Here is a 20,269-nt window from a genome sequence, read left to right as displayed (position 1 = left end):
ATTTAACACAGGAGTTTCATCTAGAGAGTTGCTGGAAAAAACACAGTTATCCAAAAGACTGATTCTTCTCTACTATTCCAGGATGCAATGATGGTCAGCACTCAGGTGAAGGACTTAATTATGTTTTCTGTTAATGACTTAGCATAAACTTGAGCTATGCAAGGATGAAAACAAATCCCTGAATTGATGAGTTTGCCTCTATATTGCTACATACAATGTAAATTCAAAGAAGCTATGAATAGATCTACGTAGCTGGAAGTCATCAAAAGCCAACCACTGTTAAAAATATCTGTAATTCTCAGTTAATAACAACAAATTACAAAAGGAGCATTATTTATTTCGACTTTCTTACTGTTGCTTGAAGTTCATTTTATTGTTGTTTTTAGTGAGATGATACATCTACAGTTTCAGGGGTAATGCCACTGAATTCCATTTTGACAGGGCAACAAAGTAACTCCAAAACAGGCAAAAGCAATAAATACCAAACCATTCAATCTAAAATGTATAAATATAAAAGTCGTTTCTGAAAATGTAAGAAAAACAGGAAGCCATTTTTCTCTTTTGGCCACTTTTATAGCAACATTGCAACTGTCCTTCTGTATCACCTCAGATCCAGCACAATTATCTTTATGTCCTTCCCAACCACATGGGTGCATGGCTGTGAAAGAAAAGACATTATTCAGAAACAATTTTCAGTAAATTAAAAGCATATTTCAGACTATGACCTCCTGAGCCTGCTTAATAGTTTGCCCATATATCCAGCCTTAAGTCCGCCTATCACTGTGCCTGTTCACAGACAAACCTTGTCTTCACAGCTGTAGACTGCTGTATAAAGCAAGGACTGTAACATAGAAAAAGAAATAAATTTCTGTAGAGGACATTGCTTCATGTTTGGTTGTGACACAGAGTGTAGTACAGTGTGATCCTTTACATATCCCAGCAGTGGATACCTGAAATGGAGGAGGAAGGAGCTGTGTGGTGTGTTAGAACGTGTGCATGGAGGATAGTGGCAAGGGAAGCTTGAACTCTGCTCACATCCTGCAGAGCTTCAGATGTGTCTGCCTATACATTTTTTTTTTGTGTGTTTTAAAGCATTTAGGACTGTGTCTTTAGGCACAGCCATGACTAAATAAGAGCATATGTTGGGTCTGTGGAGAAGAGATTTTGTTGTAAATCAGACAGACACACATAAGAGTTGTTCCAGTCAGATTTCAGGAAGCTTCCTGTATTAGCACCTCTGATATTTTTCCTCCAAGAAAAAAATGCTGTGCTCTTACTGTTCTTGTTGGAAGATTAATGTATTTCTGGGAATTGTATTTGACAGGTATGTTTTGTGTTCAATATAGTAGCAATGTGTCTAATGTTTATGAGTTTGAGTATCTGGTAACTTCATTCATGAACTAGTTCAATAAAGGACCACTGAAAAGAGCTTATCTGGAACAAAAGCTTTAAGATTTTGTTTCAGACTTAGATTACCTTCTCAATCCCCTAGAGTCAGTGATAAAAGAATAAAGCAAAATACAGAACCCAAAATCTCTTACTTTTTGAGTAGTACTGATATTATGGGAGTCCTACAACAAAGAAGTAATGTTTAATGTCTTTTAGTTATTTATTTTGAACCAGAGGTATGAACTATTTTATATTTGAAATGAGCCCCCTTTAAGATATCTCAGTTATTCAGAGATAAAGATGGTTGTTTTGTTTTTTTCAGATAGCAGTAATATTTCTCATAATTCTGAATGTCTATACTGTTCAGCCATACACATAGCATACTATGCTACTAAAACATCAAAAGGTAACAGTAGTTAGTTAAACAAAGCCTATGAGAAAGTAGAAAAAATGGAAAATGAAGTGTTCAGCAGCTGGAATGCTGTGTTGAAATGACACAGTGGGGGAGATGAGCTAATTTATTTTGTTAAAAACTGAAGAGCTCAGGACCAACTCCTCTTGAAACTGCAGCTTTTATTTCTGAAAGTAAGTGGTGTGTAGAGGAACTGTTATGTTGCGGCCTGATGTGATGATTGAGCACCTGGTGAAGGGTTGCAGGTGGCTGACCCAGAGAGCACAGGTGCAAGCAATTCACCTGTGCTTCCCTCTTGACTGGAAGGGGTGGGCCCTGGGTCCCGCTGGGCTCATTTAAAGGGTAGCCTCAGAAAGGAGATTATCTGCTGGATGAAGGCTGCTTTGTGAGCAGGAGTATCGCCCAGTCAGAACTCCTCACCACCTGCTGGGTGAGTCAACTTTTTTTGTTTTCCTGCATTATGACTATTGGTATTCCTAACAGTATTTTGCCTAGCGTTACAAAGAACTTGTCAGAAGCAGTTTTACTGCTTTGTAGGACAAATATGGTGACTGATGGCAGCTGCTTGTGATTAGGTACTATTCGAATGACAGAGCATAACAAAAGTCTCATGGCTGCTATTGACTGCTTAAGTAAAGTCCTGATGTCTACCTTCATTGGTGATGAAGAGTTATTAGGATAGGAGAAACTAAAGTGCAGCAGGTGTAATTTCTGCTTGCAGGACTATGCACAAGAACTCAAATAATCAAAAACATGTTGGATCATATACTTACATTAAATAACCTAGGATCCTTTGTATGTGGATGAAATCCCTTCTTTTTACAAGCAGAAACTTCAAGCATGCCAGCATTAGTCAGTCTGAAGATGCCAGTACTGGAAAGCAAACATGAAACTACTGTTATGCAATGTCTGTGTAATGCAAGTACAGAAATTCACACACAAATAACTTAATAGAAGGACGATGGGATGGTACTCAGTCACCTCTGATACCCTGGACTCACACTAAACTGTACTTATTTTCACCAAGAAACAGTAATAACCTAATAACTACAAGATGACACCAGATTAATTAATGTTACAGACAGGAGTAACAGGTTAGAGTTGGTTACAGGATACCAGCAGAAGCTATGAAATTTATGAGACTACAGAGATTGGAGAAAGTATGCAGACACTGCTGCATAGCACTTGTGCACTTACCATTCCAGCTGTATTTACAGCTCTGCTACCTGAATGGCTCATACAAAAAGCTGGCCAACTAGAATGGGATTCATAGAAGTTATCTATGGAGGCAGAAGGCCAGAAAAACAGTCTCAAAAAATGCGCAGTCTAAATATCAGAGTTAACCACGGGGCCTTGAAATGTCAAATACACCAAACATTAATCACAGAGCTGTTGAAATTGAAAGGAACCTCTGACGATCACCTGGTCTGACCTCCCTGCATGAGCAGAGTCACATTGAGCAGGCTGTCCAGGTCCATATCCACTCAGGTTCTGAGTACAGAGTTCTAACAGCATCTCTGGACAACCTCTAACATTATAAACCTTCTCATTTGTTCTTACAGTTACGATTTTTACTAGATTCTTACTGCTTGTGTTTTATGAAATAAGAAAATAGAACTTGATTAAGCAAAGAGCGATCTATTCCCAAAACTGAGGCTTTCATGACATCCTACAGAAGTATGTCTAACCCTTCCACTTCCTCCTTCAGAAGGAAGATAGGTCTGTGGTAGGCCACTGGCAATGAAGTCTACAGAAACAGCTCCTGTCATTAGTACTTGTTTGAGCAGAGTATAAAAATAAATCAAAATTTAAAACCTGGAGCTGGGAAGGGGGGAGGAAAAAGATGCCAGAAAAAATACTGTGCTTACAGACTGACTGGAATGCAAGTCTAAATAGATTAAAGAAAACAAACTCATAATACACTCATTCCTGTCCTTCATCCCAGCTGACGTGTGCTGTTTGCATTTGATCCCATTTTAAGATAAGGAGTAGGCAAATATATCACTACATTAGTTAGAAAAATCAGAACTCACTCATTATGTTTTGGTGAACAAACAATTGCAATGGCCTCTGGTAACATGAGCTGATAAGAACAATGAGTATGAAGATCAACACTGGATAAGAATGCGGTTTGTGTTGGATGTGTCTACAAAAAGAAGGAAAATTCAATATTGTGAAATATTTCTTGAAAGTCAGGGAAAATGTGTATTCAAGAAGGAACAGTAATTTTTAACAAGTAGAAGCATTGGTACTTCCCCAGGTTGGCATCTTCTTGTTAACACAGATTCTTGATTATTAGGGTGGCTTCTCGGTATGAAGTTCATGGACATAATCTCAAGCAGATGCACAAACCATTTTTCAATTATGGGGGAAAAGAAGTGGAATAAAGAAGTACAAGATAAAAGGGAAATTACTGTTTAAAATCTCTAGAGTGAAATCCAAATAATTAATAATGAATTTAAACAATGCAATGCCCTCAGATTTTTTTAATGGATTTTGAATACAGTGGAAAATAGATAGCAGTAGAAAGTAATAAAAGATCCCGAAAATGAGAGAAACAAAAGTTGCACTGGCAAAAACAGGCCCTGTAAACAGTGTGTCTCAACTTCATTGATCCAGAGATATTCATTACCTGGGTAAAACATCAATGCTTATTTATATCACTATGATTAGAATTAAGCAAAGAAATTCATTTGAATCTTGCCAGTTATTTCTTTGGCTTGTCATTTCCAGGGCTGGTTTAACATAATATGCAGAACTGATGCAGGAAAGCCAGAATCTGTGTCATACGTACATGTATCCAACCCAAAGTGAGGAGATCAAACTGATCCTGAATTCCAAACAATTCTTCTACGTTCTCCATGTCACAGTAGTCTGGTCCTGAAGACTGCTTTGGCACTATTACATGGGTAATAGTAAATTCGTTGTGTGTCTGTAAAACAAACGTTGACAAGGTAACATAGAGCAAAAGGAGGAGTGTCTTCCCCATACAAATGTGAAAGTTAAACTGTACCAGTTTTCCACAGAGAATTCCACATGTTTCTATTCCTCTTAATGTATTCGCCTCTGCTAGCAGCAGAAATTTGTGACAGAGATCCCTGGGTAAAATTACACCTCTGAGTGCTTCAGCCAATTGAGCTAGCAAACAAATGAGAGAGAGATAAAAATGCATATGTAGCCTACGCAGCGACATTCCTTAATTATAAAGCAATATACACAGAGGAAACTATTAAAGATTAAGAAATTAAACTCACCATATTACAGATATCTAAAATGAGATTACACCTACGCTGCAAGCGCATCATGCTGAATTGAGGTCACCAACTCATAAGATATGCTGTCGCCTGCCTCCTGTGGTGACAGGGAGTTGATCTCATTTCTCAGACCAAGGCTTCCCAAAAAAACTTTGACTGAAGCCTCTGCAGGTTCTGCTTCTGTTCTCAAGATTCAGGCAGATTTTATGCTATAGGAACCCTGAGGCTCCATCTCCAGATGCATCTACTGGTGCTCAGATGGAAATTGTAGGACTGTACAACGTCTCTCTTAAAATGAGGAAACTGTAAAACTCTTGTGTGTACATCTACCTATTCGTGCTTATTCCACTACAGGTGCTCTCAAAATGTGCAAGCCATAGAATCATTAGGTTGGAAAAGACCTCTAAATCCAATCATCACAAGCACATGCAATACATGGTCTGCTCTAAGCAGTAAAGAAGCAGATAAGGAGTACAGAACATATGCACTTACTCTGAACAGCACTTAAGGCAGCTGCTGGCTTTAGGGCCCGGTTTACTGGAGGTGAATCTCCAGTAGAGACACATATGCCACTCTTCTCTTTTTTCTCTAGCAGTGTGGTAGGTGAGGAACTATTCTCAGGTACAGAAATACAGGATAGCATACTTCCATCTATCTGCTCGGACATAACCATGCTCTCTTTAATCTTCTGATCTCGAGCCCGTTCTTGTTTCTTAAGCTGATCCTCAAAGAACTGAAACTGTTCTGATTCAAGCTGCTGCTGCCGCATATGTGCAATTCGTTTCTTCTCTGCCTCTATCAGCTTCTGCTGCTCTAGTTTCTTCAGAGATTCGGTTTTACACTTGTTCTGAAACAAATGCAAAATAGTTACATAGTCACTAAAATAAGCTATAAAAAGGAGGGGAAAGCAGCAATCTAATTGTATTAAAGAATGTTAAAAGTATGTTATATTAATCTCTTCTTAAAAAGCCTTCTGAAAACTGTTAGTTAAAGTGCCAAACACAAGCCTATTCCCCAGAGTAGTACAACACAGAATGAAATAGCGTAAGCAAGGAAGTCCTAACATGAATCTTTCAACCTGCATACCTGTGATGGTTTATGTTTTACTTAAGCAGCGAGATCATTTTCCTTGTTTAGCCACTAAATCAAGTTAGTAAAAAAGTAGTTTTCAGAACAGCAGTGGTAAAGAGATGAGATACAAGTATAAATCCTTACAATTTTCAACGCAACAAGAGATGTTTGCATAGTTTGGTTGACTTTCTCCTGTTTATTTATTTCCTTAATTTTCTCTGAATTGCTGAGAGGGGCTTAACCCCAATGCTGTGTATGTGCCCACCCCAGCCCCAGGCATGTTAGGTGCCATCTCCCACACCTCCAGTCTCAGAGCCAACATGCATTTTCTATAGACTCATGCAAGTGTCTGAACAATATCTTGCACTGCTTGCACTCTCAAATGGCCAACTGATCAGATTCTAAGCCACACTAAGCAGTGACTAGGTTTGTGCAGAATGGCTATTTTATTGCTTTACTTGTATGAAGTATTGATGCAAAAAATATTCATACAGCAATGATTTTATAACCACATAAAACTTACTTTGTTTTGCATGTATTCTTGATGTTCTAAGCTATATTTCTTTAAAAGATCTCTCTTCAGTTCATCTGTCCGTGGGAATGCAACCTCCTTCAGTTTCTTTGGGTGGGGTAGAAAGATAGGTAAGTTAACTTTTCACTTTATAAAAGGATCACCTGAAAACCAAACTCATCTGTAATACAGATTTTAAAAAATAAAATAAAATAAAATAAAAATTAAAAAATACTGCTCTTTTCCCAGGAAAGCAAGGAGGAATTATACAGAGAATGATCAGCTTATTACACTTACGTAGTACGTTGGTTACATAGCACATTGATAAACTATATTAATTTGCATAAGTAGAAGTTGTTATAAAACTACTTGTTACCTAATGAGGAGATTGTTTTTCCAGCTATGTGTTACCTCTGTTTAACAAGTATGTGATGACTAACATCATCTTTTTTTTTTTTAAGAAGACATATTTTCTAAATAAAGCCAGAGCCAACTTTCAGTGTTTCATGCAGGATCAACACATTTTACTCTGGAGCTCCCTGGACAGAAATAAAGTGTAATATGCCCATTTCTAAGTGGAAAAAAGAAAGGCTACAGTTGCACTTGTGGGTTCTGTGACAGCTCTGGCAAATTCTTAACTTAAATAAAACCAGCACTGTCAATGTTTACAGCTGATGCAGAGGCCAGTACATAGTAAGTTAGAGGCTGTAAGCAAGGGAGGGGAAGTAACCATGTGCAGTAGAGGGGAACAAACATTACAGCCCTTTCCCCCCAGCAGGAATGTTATTTGGATTGTGGGTAGCAGTCAGCATTGAGCATGAAGTGTTTTAGTCTTAACTATGACATTATGTAGCTTTAATGGTAGAGAAAGCCATGCAAATACAGTGGCATAAAGTAGAAAAGACATTTATTGTTATTCTAACTATCCTCAGTGAATAATTCTAGATGTTTTTAGTTCTTTATAAGGCAGTATTTGAAAATTGTCTTTTAGAAAAATAAGATGAACCATGTTGGAAGATAAAAAACTTGATAGAAACTTAACAATACATATTTGGGAATAAACTAAGCAACAATTCACTTTGATTTTTAAGCTGGTAAGCAAATAATGTGCAGACACCAGTAAGGCCACACATTCCTCTTTCCTTCTGTTTCCAGTGGAATTTGGATCAGTAGCTGTACATAGAATTAGGATCAGAATGAAACTGCATGCAGTTAGGTTAGCGTGCTTTTATCATGTAAACTTTCTGAAAAAGATGTACCTGGGTTTCAACAATCTACAGACTTGTTCAGAGATTGGTCTTATTCACCTTTTGGAATGCACAGCGATGACCAAGTGGTTAAACTAAAATAAAACACAAATGTCTGGGAGAGAAAGTTATCAGAACTTCAAGCTCTGTTGGCTGCCTTGGGCTACGTATACACTGGGGGAAAAGGAATGATAGGAAAGAACAGAAATGAGGAAAACAAAGCTTCAGGAAACCATAACCCTACCTTAATAATAACTTGTTTTTCTGGTACTGCACATTGGTGATAGTCTCGGTGACTGGGCAGCTTCTCCACAAACAAGCTAGAAAATTAAACGTGTATTTGTCTTGATAGCCAGAGGACTAGCTCTGTTAGCTTTCCTTTGGCAGAAAAATCAGTTTCACTTGTTGTAACTGTTTAACATCAAATTTCAGATGATTTGGAGCAGACTTCTACACAATTCATTTATTTAAACTATTGCTTAAACTCTTGTATGGGCTAGTACGAGACACATGGGGTAATGACAGGAGGTTATTTTCTACATCTGAATATATTTTGTTTCTCATTAGCAGTGGGTTGGGTCAAAAAAGGATTAACTAGCACTCAGCACCTGCAAATACCCTCCACATCAGCCACTGTTACTAAATCTTATTTCTGCCATCTTGATCTGTCGCCTCAGCTGAAATGAGGAATCTTAAATAAGACACTGTCATTAAAGCAGCTATTTCTACCAGACTAAGCTGTACAGCTAAATGCAACACTCATTATTAACTCATTCAGACATCTAAATTATTGCAACACTTGGCTGCAGAAAAGTTTGGAATTTACAGCTGCTATCATTTTTCCAGCAATTTATGCTATGTTCACCTCCAGACCTTCTTTTGAGACAGATGCATGGATTTAACATAGTTGAGGAAGAAAGATTTGGTTTAGTTTTCAGAATATTGGGAAAATAAAGGGAGAAAAGAAGAATCTTCTGAAAAAAAATCTAAAAGGATTTTTTTAATACACATATTTTAGAAGCAGCAAAATAAATCAATCACTTCTACAGCAAAGGGAGCTACTTAAAAGTTTATATTTGCCACTGAGAGACTTTTCAGTTGGTTATTTTGAGAGTTGTAATGAAAGCTGTCCAGGTTTGTTTTTTGTTTTTTTTTTTTTTTTATGGAGAAAATAATCATACAATGGACATATATTGCGGATTTTGCATTTAGTGCTTTAAGAAGCAATGATGCTTAATCCTTCTGGGGCAAAAAGCTGTTTCTTAATGGTTTTTGTTTTTTTTTTTTTTGTTCTTGTTTTTCTTTTAAATACTGTGCCACATTATCACCTTTAAAATCTGCTGAGACTCGCAGGGCTTAATGATTAGTCTCAGAAATCTTATGCAAACACTGATTGTTTAGGCTTACACTGCATTTTACCAACATGCTGATCTCTACACAACAACCTGTGTGGAACAGTGCTCATGGTATAGCCTGGTACTGCAAACTTCAGCCTCCGTACATTACATTAATTCACCCAGGCAGTCAGGAGGCAGGTAAGGCTACTCCACTAGCAGTAGAGAAGAAATCATAATAAAGACTGAAATAAGATTGAAGATCTCAAAAGAAGATAGCTATTCTGCAAGAAAACAGTGAGCATTTCTTCTCCTAAGCTAAAAGGGTGCTCCATTTTCCTTGCAAATATTTCTCTCCATTTACAACTACAGTTGTAGTACTGTAACTTAGAATAGTAGCTAGAATTACTGTAAACTGTTTCTTACGTTATGAACTTGTTATAAAAAACAAAAGCGTTCTCCAGATTTCCTTCCTCCATATAAATTGATGCCATTCGCTCCATTTCTACTCCAGATCTGAAGTAACGACGCGGAGTGATGTCCTCATTGATTGCAATATTGCTGCCAAGTTTGCTTAGGGCACGCACTCTCTCTTCTGGGGTCACAGAGATGTCTGTGTGATCAGGAATAGCTACGAGCTTTTTCTGAAAACAAACAAACAAACAGTGTAGCAAGGAGAATCAGAAATTGCATTTCACTTTCAGTAAATGATCTTATTCAAGAAACTCAGAGGAAATCTTCAAAATAGGTATCAGTTTCTATGCTGCTAGTAACTGTTAAAGCATTCTAATGTTTCTCAATTGCATTACAAATAGGAAAGGATCATTTCCCTTATTTTTCCAACTATAAGATAATCTCAGAAAGGAAGTTATAGGGAAAAAAAAAAAAAGTAAACCCCTGCAGAAATGATCAAAGACGACACAAAACGTGTCTTCTTCAGAAATCTTCAAAAATGAAATTAAATAGGGGTTCTACCTTTGGTTGTTGAAGTAATCTAGTGGAAGGTCTGAAGGTGCAAATCACTGTTACACTGTATATATACACTGTATACTGTGATGTACTGTGTATGACTTCTGGGTGCAGCTAATTTGTACAGCTAACAAAGAGCAGTATGTTTCCCTGAGCAGTCAGCAGTTCATTTTACAGCTTCAGATGAGGCAGTTTAAGTCTAAGGATCTAGTATTGACTCTGCTAGAGAAGAAACAGAGCTGCTTATTGTAGTAATTACTTTCCTGCTAAGTGGTTAAATAAGTGGCTACTGCAAGTTGTTTCCTCTTACATTGGTGAAAGGGTTTACCTTTTCTATTTAAAATGTTCACTTCAACTCTTTTAAACTGTGACCACTGAAACAAACAAAAACCCTGAAGACCATACATATGGAAACACAAATCCAGTGAAACCATAAGAAGAGGTGAGGAGCTGGCAGAACTCAAGAAAATGTCCTTTCAGCTGAGGTCAGTGCTGCTGAACTGCTCTGAAACTGTTGTACACTTGAAGAAGTGCTAAGCCATTAAAGCATCACTTTGTAATACATACCAAGGAGCTAATACTGAATGGTTGTTCCATGTTGCCCTCTGTTTGCAAACCAAGAAGGTTGCTCTTTTGCTCCAAAGCCTCCATCTGGCTGTGAAGGATGGGCTGCCTCCAGTATTAATCCAGTGCTCGGTATTTGTAGTCAGCTGTCTCAGAGCCCAGTGGAAACTTTAACGGAGATACGCTGATCGTGGTCAAGTGCTGGATGAAACAGGACAAGCCATTCAGATTAGAAATGCATTCAAATGTCACATCAGTTTGTATGCCTGTATCCACTCGTTACTTCAGTTTCAAGTGCTTACATGCTTATTAGCAATCTAGAATTCAGTAGGCATGTTGAATTTGAAGTAGGAATGCACAGAACATTTGTGAATTAGCTGACTCATTCTAACATTATCAAAGTGGACTCACACAGCATAGCAAATTATTTTTACAATCTTTACAGCAACTTGGATTAAAAAAAAAAAAAAGTCTGAGCAAATAAACCAACTTCTAAGCATTAAGTCTTATTAGTTCAAAGACTAAACACAGAATCTGTTTCCTTGTGCATATGTCATGACTAGCATATTTTAAACCAGTATGAATCTCCCATATTTTTTTCCTGCTAAGCCTATAATTAAAAAAAGGGAGCATACAAACTCATATCAGCAATATAAAGTGCCATGTGCTCCAACTGTACAATTTGTTCACTTCAACTCCACTCGAACTACAGTGGAATACGACAAGTTGACTGATGGTAATTACTCCCTCAGCAGCCCTGAACAAGTAAAGACAAATATTTAGACATGCTGTGGTCATAAAAAAGAAGAAAATTAATTATCTAAATTATACTGGAAATATAAATGTGAAGCAGCTAATGTGGCCTTTCACTTTTGTGCTCTCAAACCAAACAGGCTTGATTCTGAATGTCAAAGATGCTTCATATATTGCAATACATACATTGCTTTATGTTTCATAAAAGCATAAACTGCGGGTTCAGCAAAGATCTTTTCTCAGCATTTCTCATTCTAGAAGCCAGAGGGCTCTGGGTTGGAAGATAACAATCCTATCGTGTTTTCACCTGCTGCTGAAGCATTGATCTCTGAATTTGGGTCATCGTCATTTCTACAGGGACTACCACTGTCTGTCAGGTCAGTCTTCAGTTTTAACCATTAGTTGTCAATGTTATAATGAAATGTTATAGGAGACATTAAATTCATGTATGCCATGTGCTTTCTTTAAAAATAATTGGAATCATCCTGCTTAACTGCAAAATCCCTTATTTGGCACACTTAGTAAATGAGCCTTACCTTGTTTTTACATATCATCTCCTAATCTCAACTAACTTATTCTTGCTTGACTTTACTCCCACGTTTTCCATTTTCAAGAATTTTATTCTTGTCATCTGGCATGTCACAGATCTGTGCATTTAATTTAAAGACCAGCTTTTTCAAGTTAAGGCATTCAAAACCCTTGCACAATTTGTGACACGCTAATGGAAGTTAAAAAAAAAAAAAAAAAACAACAATGAAGCTTTGCTTTTACACCCAAGACATCAACATTAGCCGTGGTGGTACCACTGATGGAAAAAGTTCTCTAAATGATTTAATTTTATACAAATGGAGCTCTGGTACAAATGATAATCTTGGCAGGAGAGCCCTATTCATTGCCTATTCACAGGCTGCAGAAAGGCCTCATGGGACCACAGTAATGAAATAGTTTTCCTTTAGCCAAGGCTAAGTTTATGGTTCCCTGTGGCTAGTTCCACCTGAACTTAGCTGGATCATGACAGCCCTACTATGAAAAGGGAGGTCTACAAGCCTGGATAGTGCAGAGTTTACATCAGTCTCCTTTCCTGCAGCTCTGATGCTCAGCACACGTTACATTTTCAATAAGAGGCTCTGCATTCATATGCTCTGTCAGACTTAGGAACGCTATTAAAAAAACTCCTCAGATCTAAAAGCATGCATTTTAGTCACAGAATCATAAAGTCATAGAATATCCCATGTTGGCAATCCCACAAAGATCATCAAGTCCAATTCTCTGCTCTACACAGGACCACCCAAAATGCAAACCCTGTGTTTGAGATGAGAGTATTGCCCAGATGTTCCTTAAACTCTGGCACTTGGGGCTATGCTTTGATGGCAAAGCTGCTTCTCAAGCACTGTCTCCCTTATGGGCCTTCTCCAAAATCTAGCATGGAAATGGACACAAGATCAGATATGGATTATACACTTCTTTCAACTGATAGCACAGCTTGAAGGCCTTTAAGCTTGGACCACCTAGGCCCTTGCTGGTCAGCAAATGGGAAAATCTTAGGGCAGCAATTGAGAAACGCACACCTTTTTTTTTTTTTACTTCTTCTTCTTCTTTTTTTTTTTTTTTTTTTTTTTTCTTTCCATTTGTTTTTCTTCCATCATGACCAAAAAAGTCTTTGCTAAAGAAACTTGTGGTATCTCCCAGCCAAAATCTTGTGAACTAGCAAGGGAGCATCATGGAACCCCTTGGATGCCTCTAAGAATACTAAGGCTAAAAGAAGAAAGTATTTGAGCCATTTTTAACCAAAAGAAGCACTATTATTAAGAACAAAAACCCACGTACAATGCTGGGTATTTTAAAGAGAAGAAGCAACTCCCACTTCCTCAAATTGTACCAGTGCTCGGAAAGGATGCAGTGGCTGTGCAGAAAGTGAGGCACTGAGCACAGCCAGGCCACTCAGTACAGGGGAGCAGGGGGATCACAACGGATGAAAGAGGAAATGGACTTTTTGAACTTAGCTTCAGGAGCTCTGATCAGTGGCTCCTTGTTTTGTAGAGTAAAACATGAGATCGTTTTCACAAGAGCAAAGAGAAATGCAAGTAACTGAAACAGATTTTATATTCAAAAACACAAAATAGTTATGCAAATATGGGGAACCACATTCCAGCCCCAAGCATGGAGGATAAATGCCAAGAGCAGCTTGGAGCTGTCGTCGTCTATTATAGTGTAAAGTGCTCTAAAGTCTAAGAGTGAACATGCATTTTTCTGTTGTACAGTTTCAGGCACTCCAACTAATTTAGATGGACTTAGGTAATGTCTGATTAAGAAGAAATGTCTGTACAAAAAAAAAAAAAAAAAGTGTTTTAAATGTTATTAAAAATAATTCTTTCAGTTCAGGCTAACAAACACAGAATCAAGTGGAAGGCAAATGAAAAGTAGAGAGCAAGTTTGACTTAGCGCATACTCAAACATCAAGTTACATCAAGTATATCAACATGTATCAAGAGGGCTAACGAGACAGAGGTGGCAGCACTCTCACAGGATACTGCACAGGCTTGTTTCTAGCAATAGTGTGAACACGAAAGAGCAAATCCCTTTGCCTGAGCCCAGCTAAGATGGCAAGCTGCAGAACCGTGGCCTGTGATAGCGGCAGGTGGTACGCTTGGCTGCACAGCAAGCCTAATCAGCCCTGGTGAAGTACTGAGCTGATGAAGTCACACGGTTTGTGTCCGCAGTAGCTGTGCACAACCAGCTTGGTCTGGGCAAAAGGAGCTCACACCACCTAGGCCCAGGCCTAGGACAGGCTCTGGAACACCAGCAGGCTGTGCAACCCAACCATGTGAGGCCATAGCATGCCAACATGGCCAGCCAGGCTACTGGGTGCAAGCTCTGCTGAGGGATGTGCAGCCACACAGCCCTGGGTGCAGAGAGGAGCTCAGAGAGACACTGCCACTGACACCTGCAGGTTGCAGAAGCTTGAGGATCGAACTGCCACTGGTTACTGTCAGTTTGAGGTTGCTTGTCTTTCTTATGTCTTCAAATGAGATTTTTAGATGTTGAATGACCTTTTAGATCTATAAATAACGAACAGCTGAACTTTAATACATGACTAGTTTAATCACTAGTTTCCACTTTGCCTCTCTGTAACATACTTTTTACATTTCAAGAGATGAAGTTGCATGACACTGACTTCCCTACCACCAGCAGTATTTGTCAATAAATAAAGCTTCACTACAGAGATCACCAGTAAAATTTTACAGAGCTCTTTTTAATGTGCAAGCTAAACTTCTGCTAAAACTTGCAGAAGCCTGGGGCATCAGCTATCATTTACTCTCTGCATGTTTTTAACAGTAGATTATTTTAGAAATATTCACCCTTTGTTAGATACTTTGGTAGAATGTAAAGTGCATTAAAATTGTTTGCTTCAGTTCACTGCAATCAAGGTGGGGAGAAATTTGCTAATAAAAGAGCTATAATGTGGCATGATTCCACCTTTATACAAGATACTCTTGAAAATAATGCTCTATATTCATACTGTGATTACAAAAAAGCTTACTTTAATACTGCAATAGGAAGTTAAAACTCTGTGAAGCTCTGTTTTATTACTCTATGAAGTGTGATGATTATAGAATTCTAGAATAAAGATGTCTCAAACCACAAGAAGGTCACTTCTCACTAAAACAGTCAAATAAGCAAGTGAAAAAAAAAAAAAAAAAACCACACAAAAAAAAAAACCTTTTAATTTCCCATGATGGAACTTAATCGTCTCGGCAAACTTGAAATAGAGAACATCCAGTCATTGCTAGATGAAGGCAAAGGACGGTTTCATGCCAACAAGTCACCCATGGTGCAAATATTTGTACTTCTGCATTTTGAAGTTGATGTTCAGCTGAATTTGGTGAAAAAAAAAAGATTAGAAATGCAGGCATCTAACTCATTCCAGCTCTGTTTGAAACACCAAGCATATTGGTACGGCATATAATCATTTCCACACATGCTTGGGTTTGATACAAAATATGCTAAAAACAGCCTAAACAGCAAAAGGCCTTCTGTTGATTCTCTCCAAAAAGAAACAGCATGTTTATCTGTCAGCATGTTTTCTGAAACAGCAATTCCCTATCACAGCAAGTGATTCAGCTGGTAGAGTAAGTAGTCTCTTCTGGAAAAAAAAAACAACACAAAGCACTGAACGTCACAGCAAGATCATTCTCTGGTGCAGGAAAAAAAGCAGCTAATGCAAAACAACAGAAGGGCCTTTCAATGAAGAGAAGCTCAAGGAACTGCTTGCTGACACTCAGCTTGCTCAATGAGGAATTGCTCTTCAAAGTAGGAGCTACCAAACTGTGCTCTGTAAAAGATTGTCTCAGTAAACGTTCATAATTTAACACAGCAAGAATCTTTTATTCAGTCACATTTTATGTCCATGGTAAGGAATAAAACCATTCAACATATATCCATGAGCAAAGTCTCTCATCTTTACCCACAGGAAATAAAACGCATCTCATCAGCTCCCCTTCCGCAAAAAGGCATCTCATAGAATAAAACCTCATCTGCCATCCTGAGCAATAACTCAAAACTGACAGTTTATTCCTCCACTCAATCCTCTTACAGTTTGGCACGATCTTAATTTAGGATGATGTTATTTCAGTTCCTCTCTAACATATGGCATGCAGAAGGCTGATGTAGCCCATGGAGGGCTCCCTGCTAGAGGCTAGGGACTAGGTGGGACTATGTGCTAATGTATGTTTAAAATTTAGGGTAAGAGTATGTTGACCAAGAAACAGAATTAGTTGCCCTCAGGACAAATGTCACCAGTACAAAAAAAAAAAAAAAAAAAAAAAAAAAAAAAAAGAATGTGGAACCTACAGACATTTCTCATTGCTTCAGAGCACAAAGGACTCTGACCTTCATTTTTAAGTAGGCTTCTGAAGTCAAGATCTGTAGTGCCTGTGTTACTACAAAACAAACAAATAAACAAACAAACAAAAAGAACCATGCATTTGAGCTGTCAATGATGGCTTGCTACCAGATTTATTAATGTGCTCTACTTACAATGATATGGGCCACTTGTAAAACAACATCCTGAAAAACAGTCTGGAAATCCTGAACAGTGAAACCTGCACCTGTGAACTAATGACTAGCGAGCCCACAGGGTATTTTCTCTGATGGCTTCTTGTATTGAAACAAACTGAATTCCTCCCTCCCTCTTTCCTGTAACACCATTCCATTACAGCAGAAACCCATTTTTGATGTAACAAAGTATCACCAGAATGCCTTGAATCTGTAACACTTTCAGGCTGCGGCAGCACAGGACAGAATCTCTCCTTTGACCTATTGCAAGGTTAATTTAGACAAGGCTTCAAGGAACAAAGCCCCATCCTTCATCTAGGAAATCCACAACAGTGTACTAGTACAGAGTAAGCCAGTAGAGGGAAGAAATGAAAGAAATAGTTATTATGATGAGATTTGTTCTTTCATGATTCAACTGAAATACTGAGAAAAGATACCTGCAATACATGTCATCCACTACGAAGACAAGAAGCTGTGTTGCCAAGGGGAACAAACAAAGGCTAAAATCAGCACTGAGGTCTGTGACACATCAGAGATTCCCATGAAACAAAGAGAGCAGGATTACTTCCAAATTCTCAGGAATTGCAGCTTTCCTGCCTGCAGCCCTGCTTGTCTCAAAGACAAAGCCCCAGGAAGGAGCAAGAGCCCTCCTTCCAATGAAAGGTAATGGTTCTTCTGACAATATCTGCTACTTAATTTTATAACAATTCCAAATTCTGTAACTACTAATAAGGACATTTTTTAATGGGGTGAGTATCCACGTGCAACAATCCATTTTGGTTTCTATTGGATGACAAATTCCTATTTTCTTATTTATTACAGCTCATAATGCACACAGTGAGAAAAAGGAGAATTAAGTTTATCAGACATTTCTGGCACAAATCCACAGTCTACTTGCAGTCTATTAAATTGTCTGTACAGAGTCATGCCTGTCTTGTGGCCTGAAGTCTAGAAAAATAATAATAAAAAAAAACCAACAATTTTATGGATTCTGCACCCCAATGGTTAAGTGAGCAAAATGCAGGTAAAAAACTGATAGTGCCATTACCTATAGGATGGAGCGTGGTCAACTAATACAAATAACCACCAGTTAATCAGGCGTAAGCACCGTGCTGCAGAAACATATTAAGATAATATTGTAAGTTGATTTCATAATGAAGTCTTTGACCTCCTTCTCTAATCTAGCTGCAGGATCTCTTGTGCTATGAGTAGATGGAAAAAAACAAAACAAAACAAAACAACAAAAGGTGTTAGCCTTTACAGGAAAGATTCAGTGTGCTTCAGTCTATTTTTTTCTTCTTGTTAAAAAAGGATAATTACAATGCCTAATTTCTTGTTTCTAAGTTTCTAAGACTGACAACAATAGGCACACACTTCATAGCAGCACTGAGTGTAACTCAGCAGCTGCCCTTAAACCAGCTGGATTACCCACAGTCTGAAAGCCAAGTACAGTGCTGTGCAGCTCACTCAGGGAAGCTATGCACAGACCATCACTGGACCAAAATAATTTCCCAATTAATTACTTGCCCTTTCAGGATGAATCTGATGATATTTACTCCCCCTATCCAGGCTTTACTCTTAGTCAATGGAAAAAGCTGGAGATCTCTGGAGCCTTCTGACAGTGATCTGGAGATGCTGAAGAGGCAAGTACTTTTTCCAATAATTACATAGAGTCCATGGCCTCCCCAGCTCAGTTCAACACATTGTGTGCTGAACTGTGAGTTATCTGGAGCTGCCAGTAAGAAGTGATAGGCAAAGGATGTGCCTGAGGGGGTGCCTGACTCTTGGCATCACTGGGAGGTATCATCACCCATGTAAGATCTCAAATGCTGATTTTTTTTTGCATGAAGGATATCCATGCAGGAACAGTACAAAGCCATATGTGGATCGGTTGGGATCTGCACTGTACTGACAAAATCACTTGCTTCCATGGACAGACACTTCTAGTTGAAACATTGCCCTGAAAGTTTGTTTTTTGGCATGGCAATCCAAATGTTATATATTTATTGAAATGATATAGACAAAGACTTCCATTACAAGGTAGCAACCTGCTTTTCAGAACACAAATTGAAAATGTAACCTTTGATACAAAAATAAAATATCAGGAGTCAGATAAGACCAGGAAAAAGAAAACACCCTATGCATACAAGTTGGGCAAACACAGATGAAGCATTAATTTTTATACTGCATTTCCTTCAGTGTCTTCACACACAAATCACCTTGCCACTCCCTGAACTGCTGAGGATTTCATGACATTCCTCACCTTGAGCTGTACTTTCCCTTGGCATGGTGATCAACTTCCAGGAAATACCCTAAAGCCTCATCGTGAATCTATTCAGACACATAAAGAGAACCACAAGAAATACCTTTCTGGTATTCTCATTGATCGAGTCACTGAATCCTATTTTCAAACTTAAAACCATACAGTAAAATTCCTTGCACTTACAGGCTCTTAGAGTACTAATAAAAAAACAAGCATGCGATTTGTGCCTTTTTTTGGTGCAATTCTCTGTATTGCATTTGGGAATAATGCTTCCTGTAGTTCTCCATGATCTAAGAACCTCTGGATTTGCCAATAGTGGCATTTGGTTTAGTTGTTAGTAGTATCCTGAGCACATAGAAATACAATATATGAAACAAAAAATACATTGCCTCAGCAACATCCACCTTCTCCTAGGAGTACTTCATGAGGTTGTGGGTCTGTATACAACTTCCTAGGACCTGCTGCTCTAAGGCAGTTCATCAAACATACATAAGCTCCAGCTCTGTGCAGTCAATCACTTCAGCCTACCTCTCATGTGAAAACAGACTGTGTGCCGCTTCTGCCCATGGCTTCTTGGATGTGCATTCAGTACTGCACACATTATAAATTAAAAAAAAAAATCCAAAATAAAAGGACTTCCCTCAAAGGGTCTTTCTGTCACCCTTCTGAAATGGGAAGGTGCATCCATGTAACAGAGCCATTAAATTACATTGCTCGGTACATGTCAGAGAGATAGCTGAGGTCCTACAGAGATCACCACGATGTAGGTACAAAATGAGGTGAGTTATAGGTGAAAAAGTAACAACGCTTCTTCCTTTTTACTTTCTTTCACTTTCTGATCCGATGACAATATTTCATAGGTACGTAGCTGGGGACGTGAACGATTTACAAACGGAGTGCAGGCAGAGGCTGTGCTTTCCTCCGCAGCCGGGCCAGGCGCCGACGGCTCCATGCGGGCACATGCAGCGGCCCCGGCAGGCTGTCAGCGAGCGCGGCTCCGCCCGCCTCGCCGGGGTGGCCCGGAGCCGTTGTGGCCCACGGGCTGCCGGCACCTGAGAGCGGGCAGGGCAGGGCAGGGCAGGGCAGGGGAAGGGAGGCGGCCGGGCTGATGGGGCCGCGCACCCCGGAAGGGCACGGCGTGGCACGGCGCGACCTCTTTCCCCTTAGCGAGCACCGACGGAAAGCAGAGGGAGGGAGGCAGGGAGGGAGGTCGGGGGAGGTGGCGGCTGCTTACCGCCGAGCCGGGCCGCTCTCCGCCAGCGGCTGCCGAGTCTCGCACGCGCGTGGCCGACCCCGGCGAGAGACAAAGCGAGGACGCCAGGCAGCGGAGGCGGCCTGGGCCTCTCCCGCACTCCGCCGGCGCCGCGGAGAGGAGCGCAGCGCAGCCCCCCGCACTGCCGCAGCCGGCCCGGGTCACGGCGCGGTGCGGGGCGAAGGGAGGAGCCTG

General features: G+C 39.4%; 1 protein-coding gene across 2 annotated transcripts; it reads right to left on the bottom strand.

The window, feature by feature from the left end:
* Nucleotides 1-387: 387 nt before the first annotated feature.
* STAMBPL1 (STAM binding protein like 1) lies at nucleotides 388-20,228 on the bottom strand. 2 transcript variants are annotated; one of them, XM_031607657.2, is made up of 12 exons: nucleotides 20,057-20,228; nucleotides 17,608-17,671; nucleotides 10,755-10,952; nucleotides 9,645-9,862; nucleotides 8,129-8,204; nucleotides 6,650-6,745; nucleotides 5,548-5,902; nucleotides 4,815-4,939; nucleotides 4,596-4,733; nucleotides 3,835-3,947; nucleotides 2,575-2,674; nucleotides 388-658 (listed from the first exon to the last, which is right to left on the bottom strand). In XM_031607657.2, exons 3-12 carry the CDS (start codon nucleotides 10,836-10,838, stop codon nucleotides 602-604), a joined length of 1,362 nt encoding a protein of 453 aa, XP_031463517.2. In that variant the 5' UTR covers nucleotides 10,839-10,952; nucleotides 17,608-17,671; nucleotides 20,057-20,228; the 3' UTR covers nucleotides 388-601. The 2 variants fall into 2 exon arrangements, with proteins under 2 accessions (XP_031463517.2, XP_031463516.2); XM_031607656.2 differs by lacking the exon at nucleotides 17,608-17,671 and having other exon boundaries at nucleotides 20,057-20,223.
* Nucleotides 20,229-20,269: the final 41 nt, after the last annotated feature.

Source organism: Phasianus colchicus, chromosome 8, assembly GCF_987193195.1.
Source record: "Phasianus colchicus chromosome 8, bPhaCol1.hap1.1, whole genome shotgun sequence".
NCBI lineage: Eukaryota > Metazoa > Chordata > Aves > Galliformes > Phasianidae > Phasianus > Phasianus colchicus.
The sequence above is the reverse complement of the archived record's forward strand: the minus strand, read 5'-3'. Positions and strand labels throughout refer to the sequence as shown.

Excerpts from the sequence above, each read along its gene's own strand:
- STAMBPL1 (XM_031607657.2), bottom strand. The coding sequence starts at position 10,838 with ATGGAGGCTTTGGAGCAAAAGAGCAACCTTCTTGGTTTGCAAACAGAG. Across the intron at positions 2,675-3,834 it reads TGTTCACCAAAACATAATGA|TACTGGCATCTTCAGACTGA; the intron begins GTGAGTTCTGAT and ends TTTGCTTTCCAG. Across the intron at positions 659-2,574 it reads AGGATCCTAGGTTATTTAAT|CCATGCACCCATGTGGTTGG; the intron begins GTAAGTATATGA and ends TTTCTTTCACAG.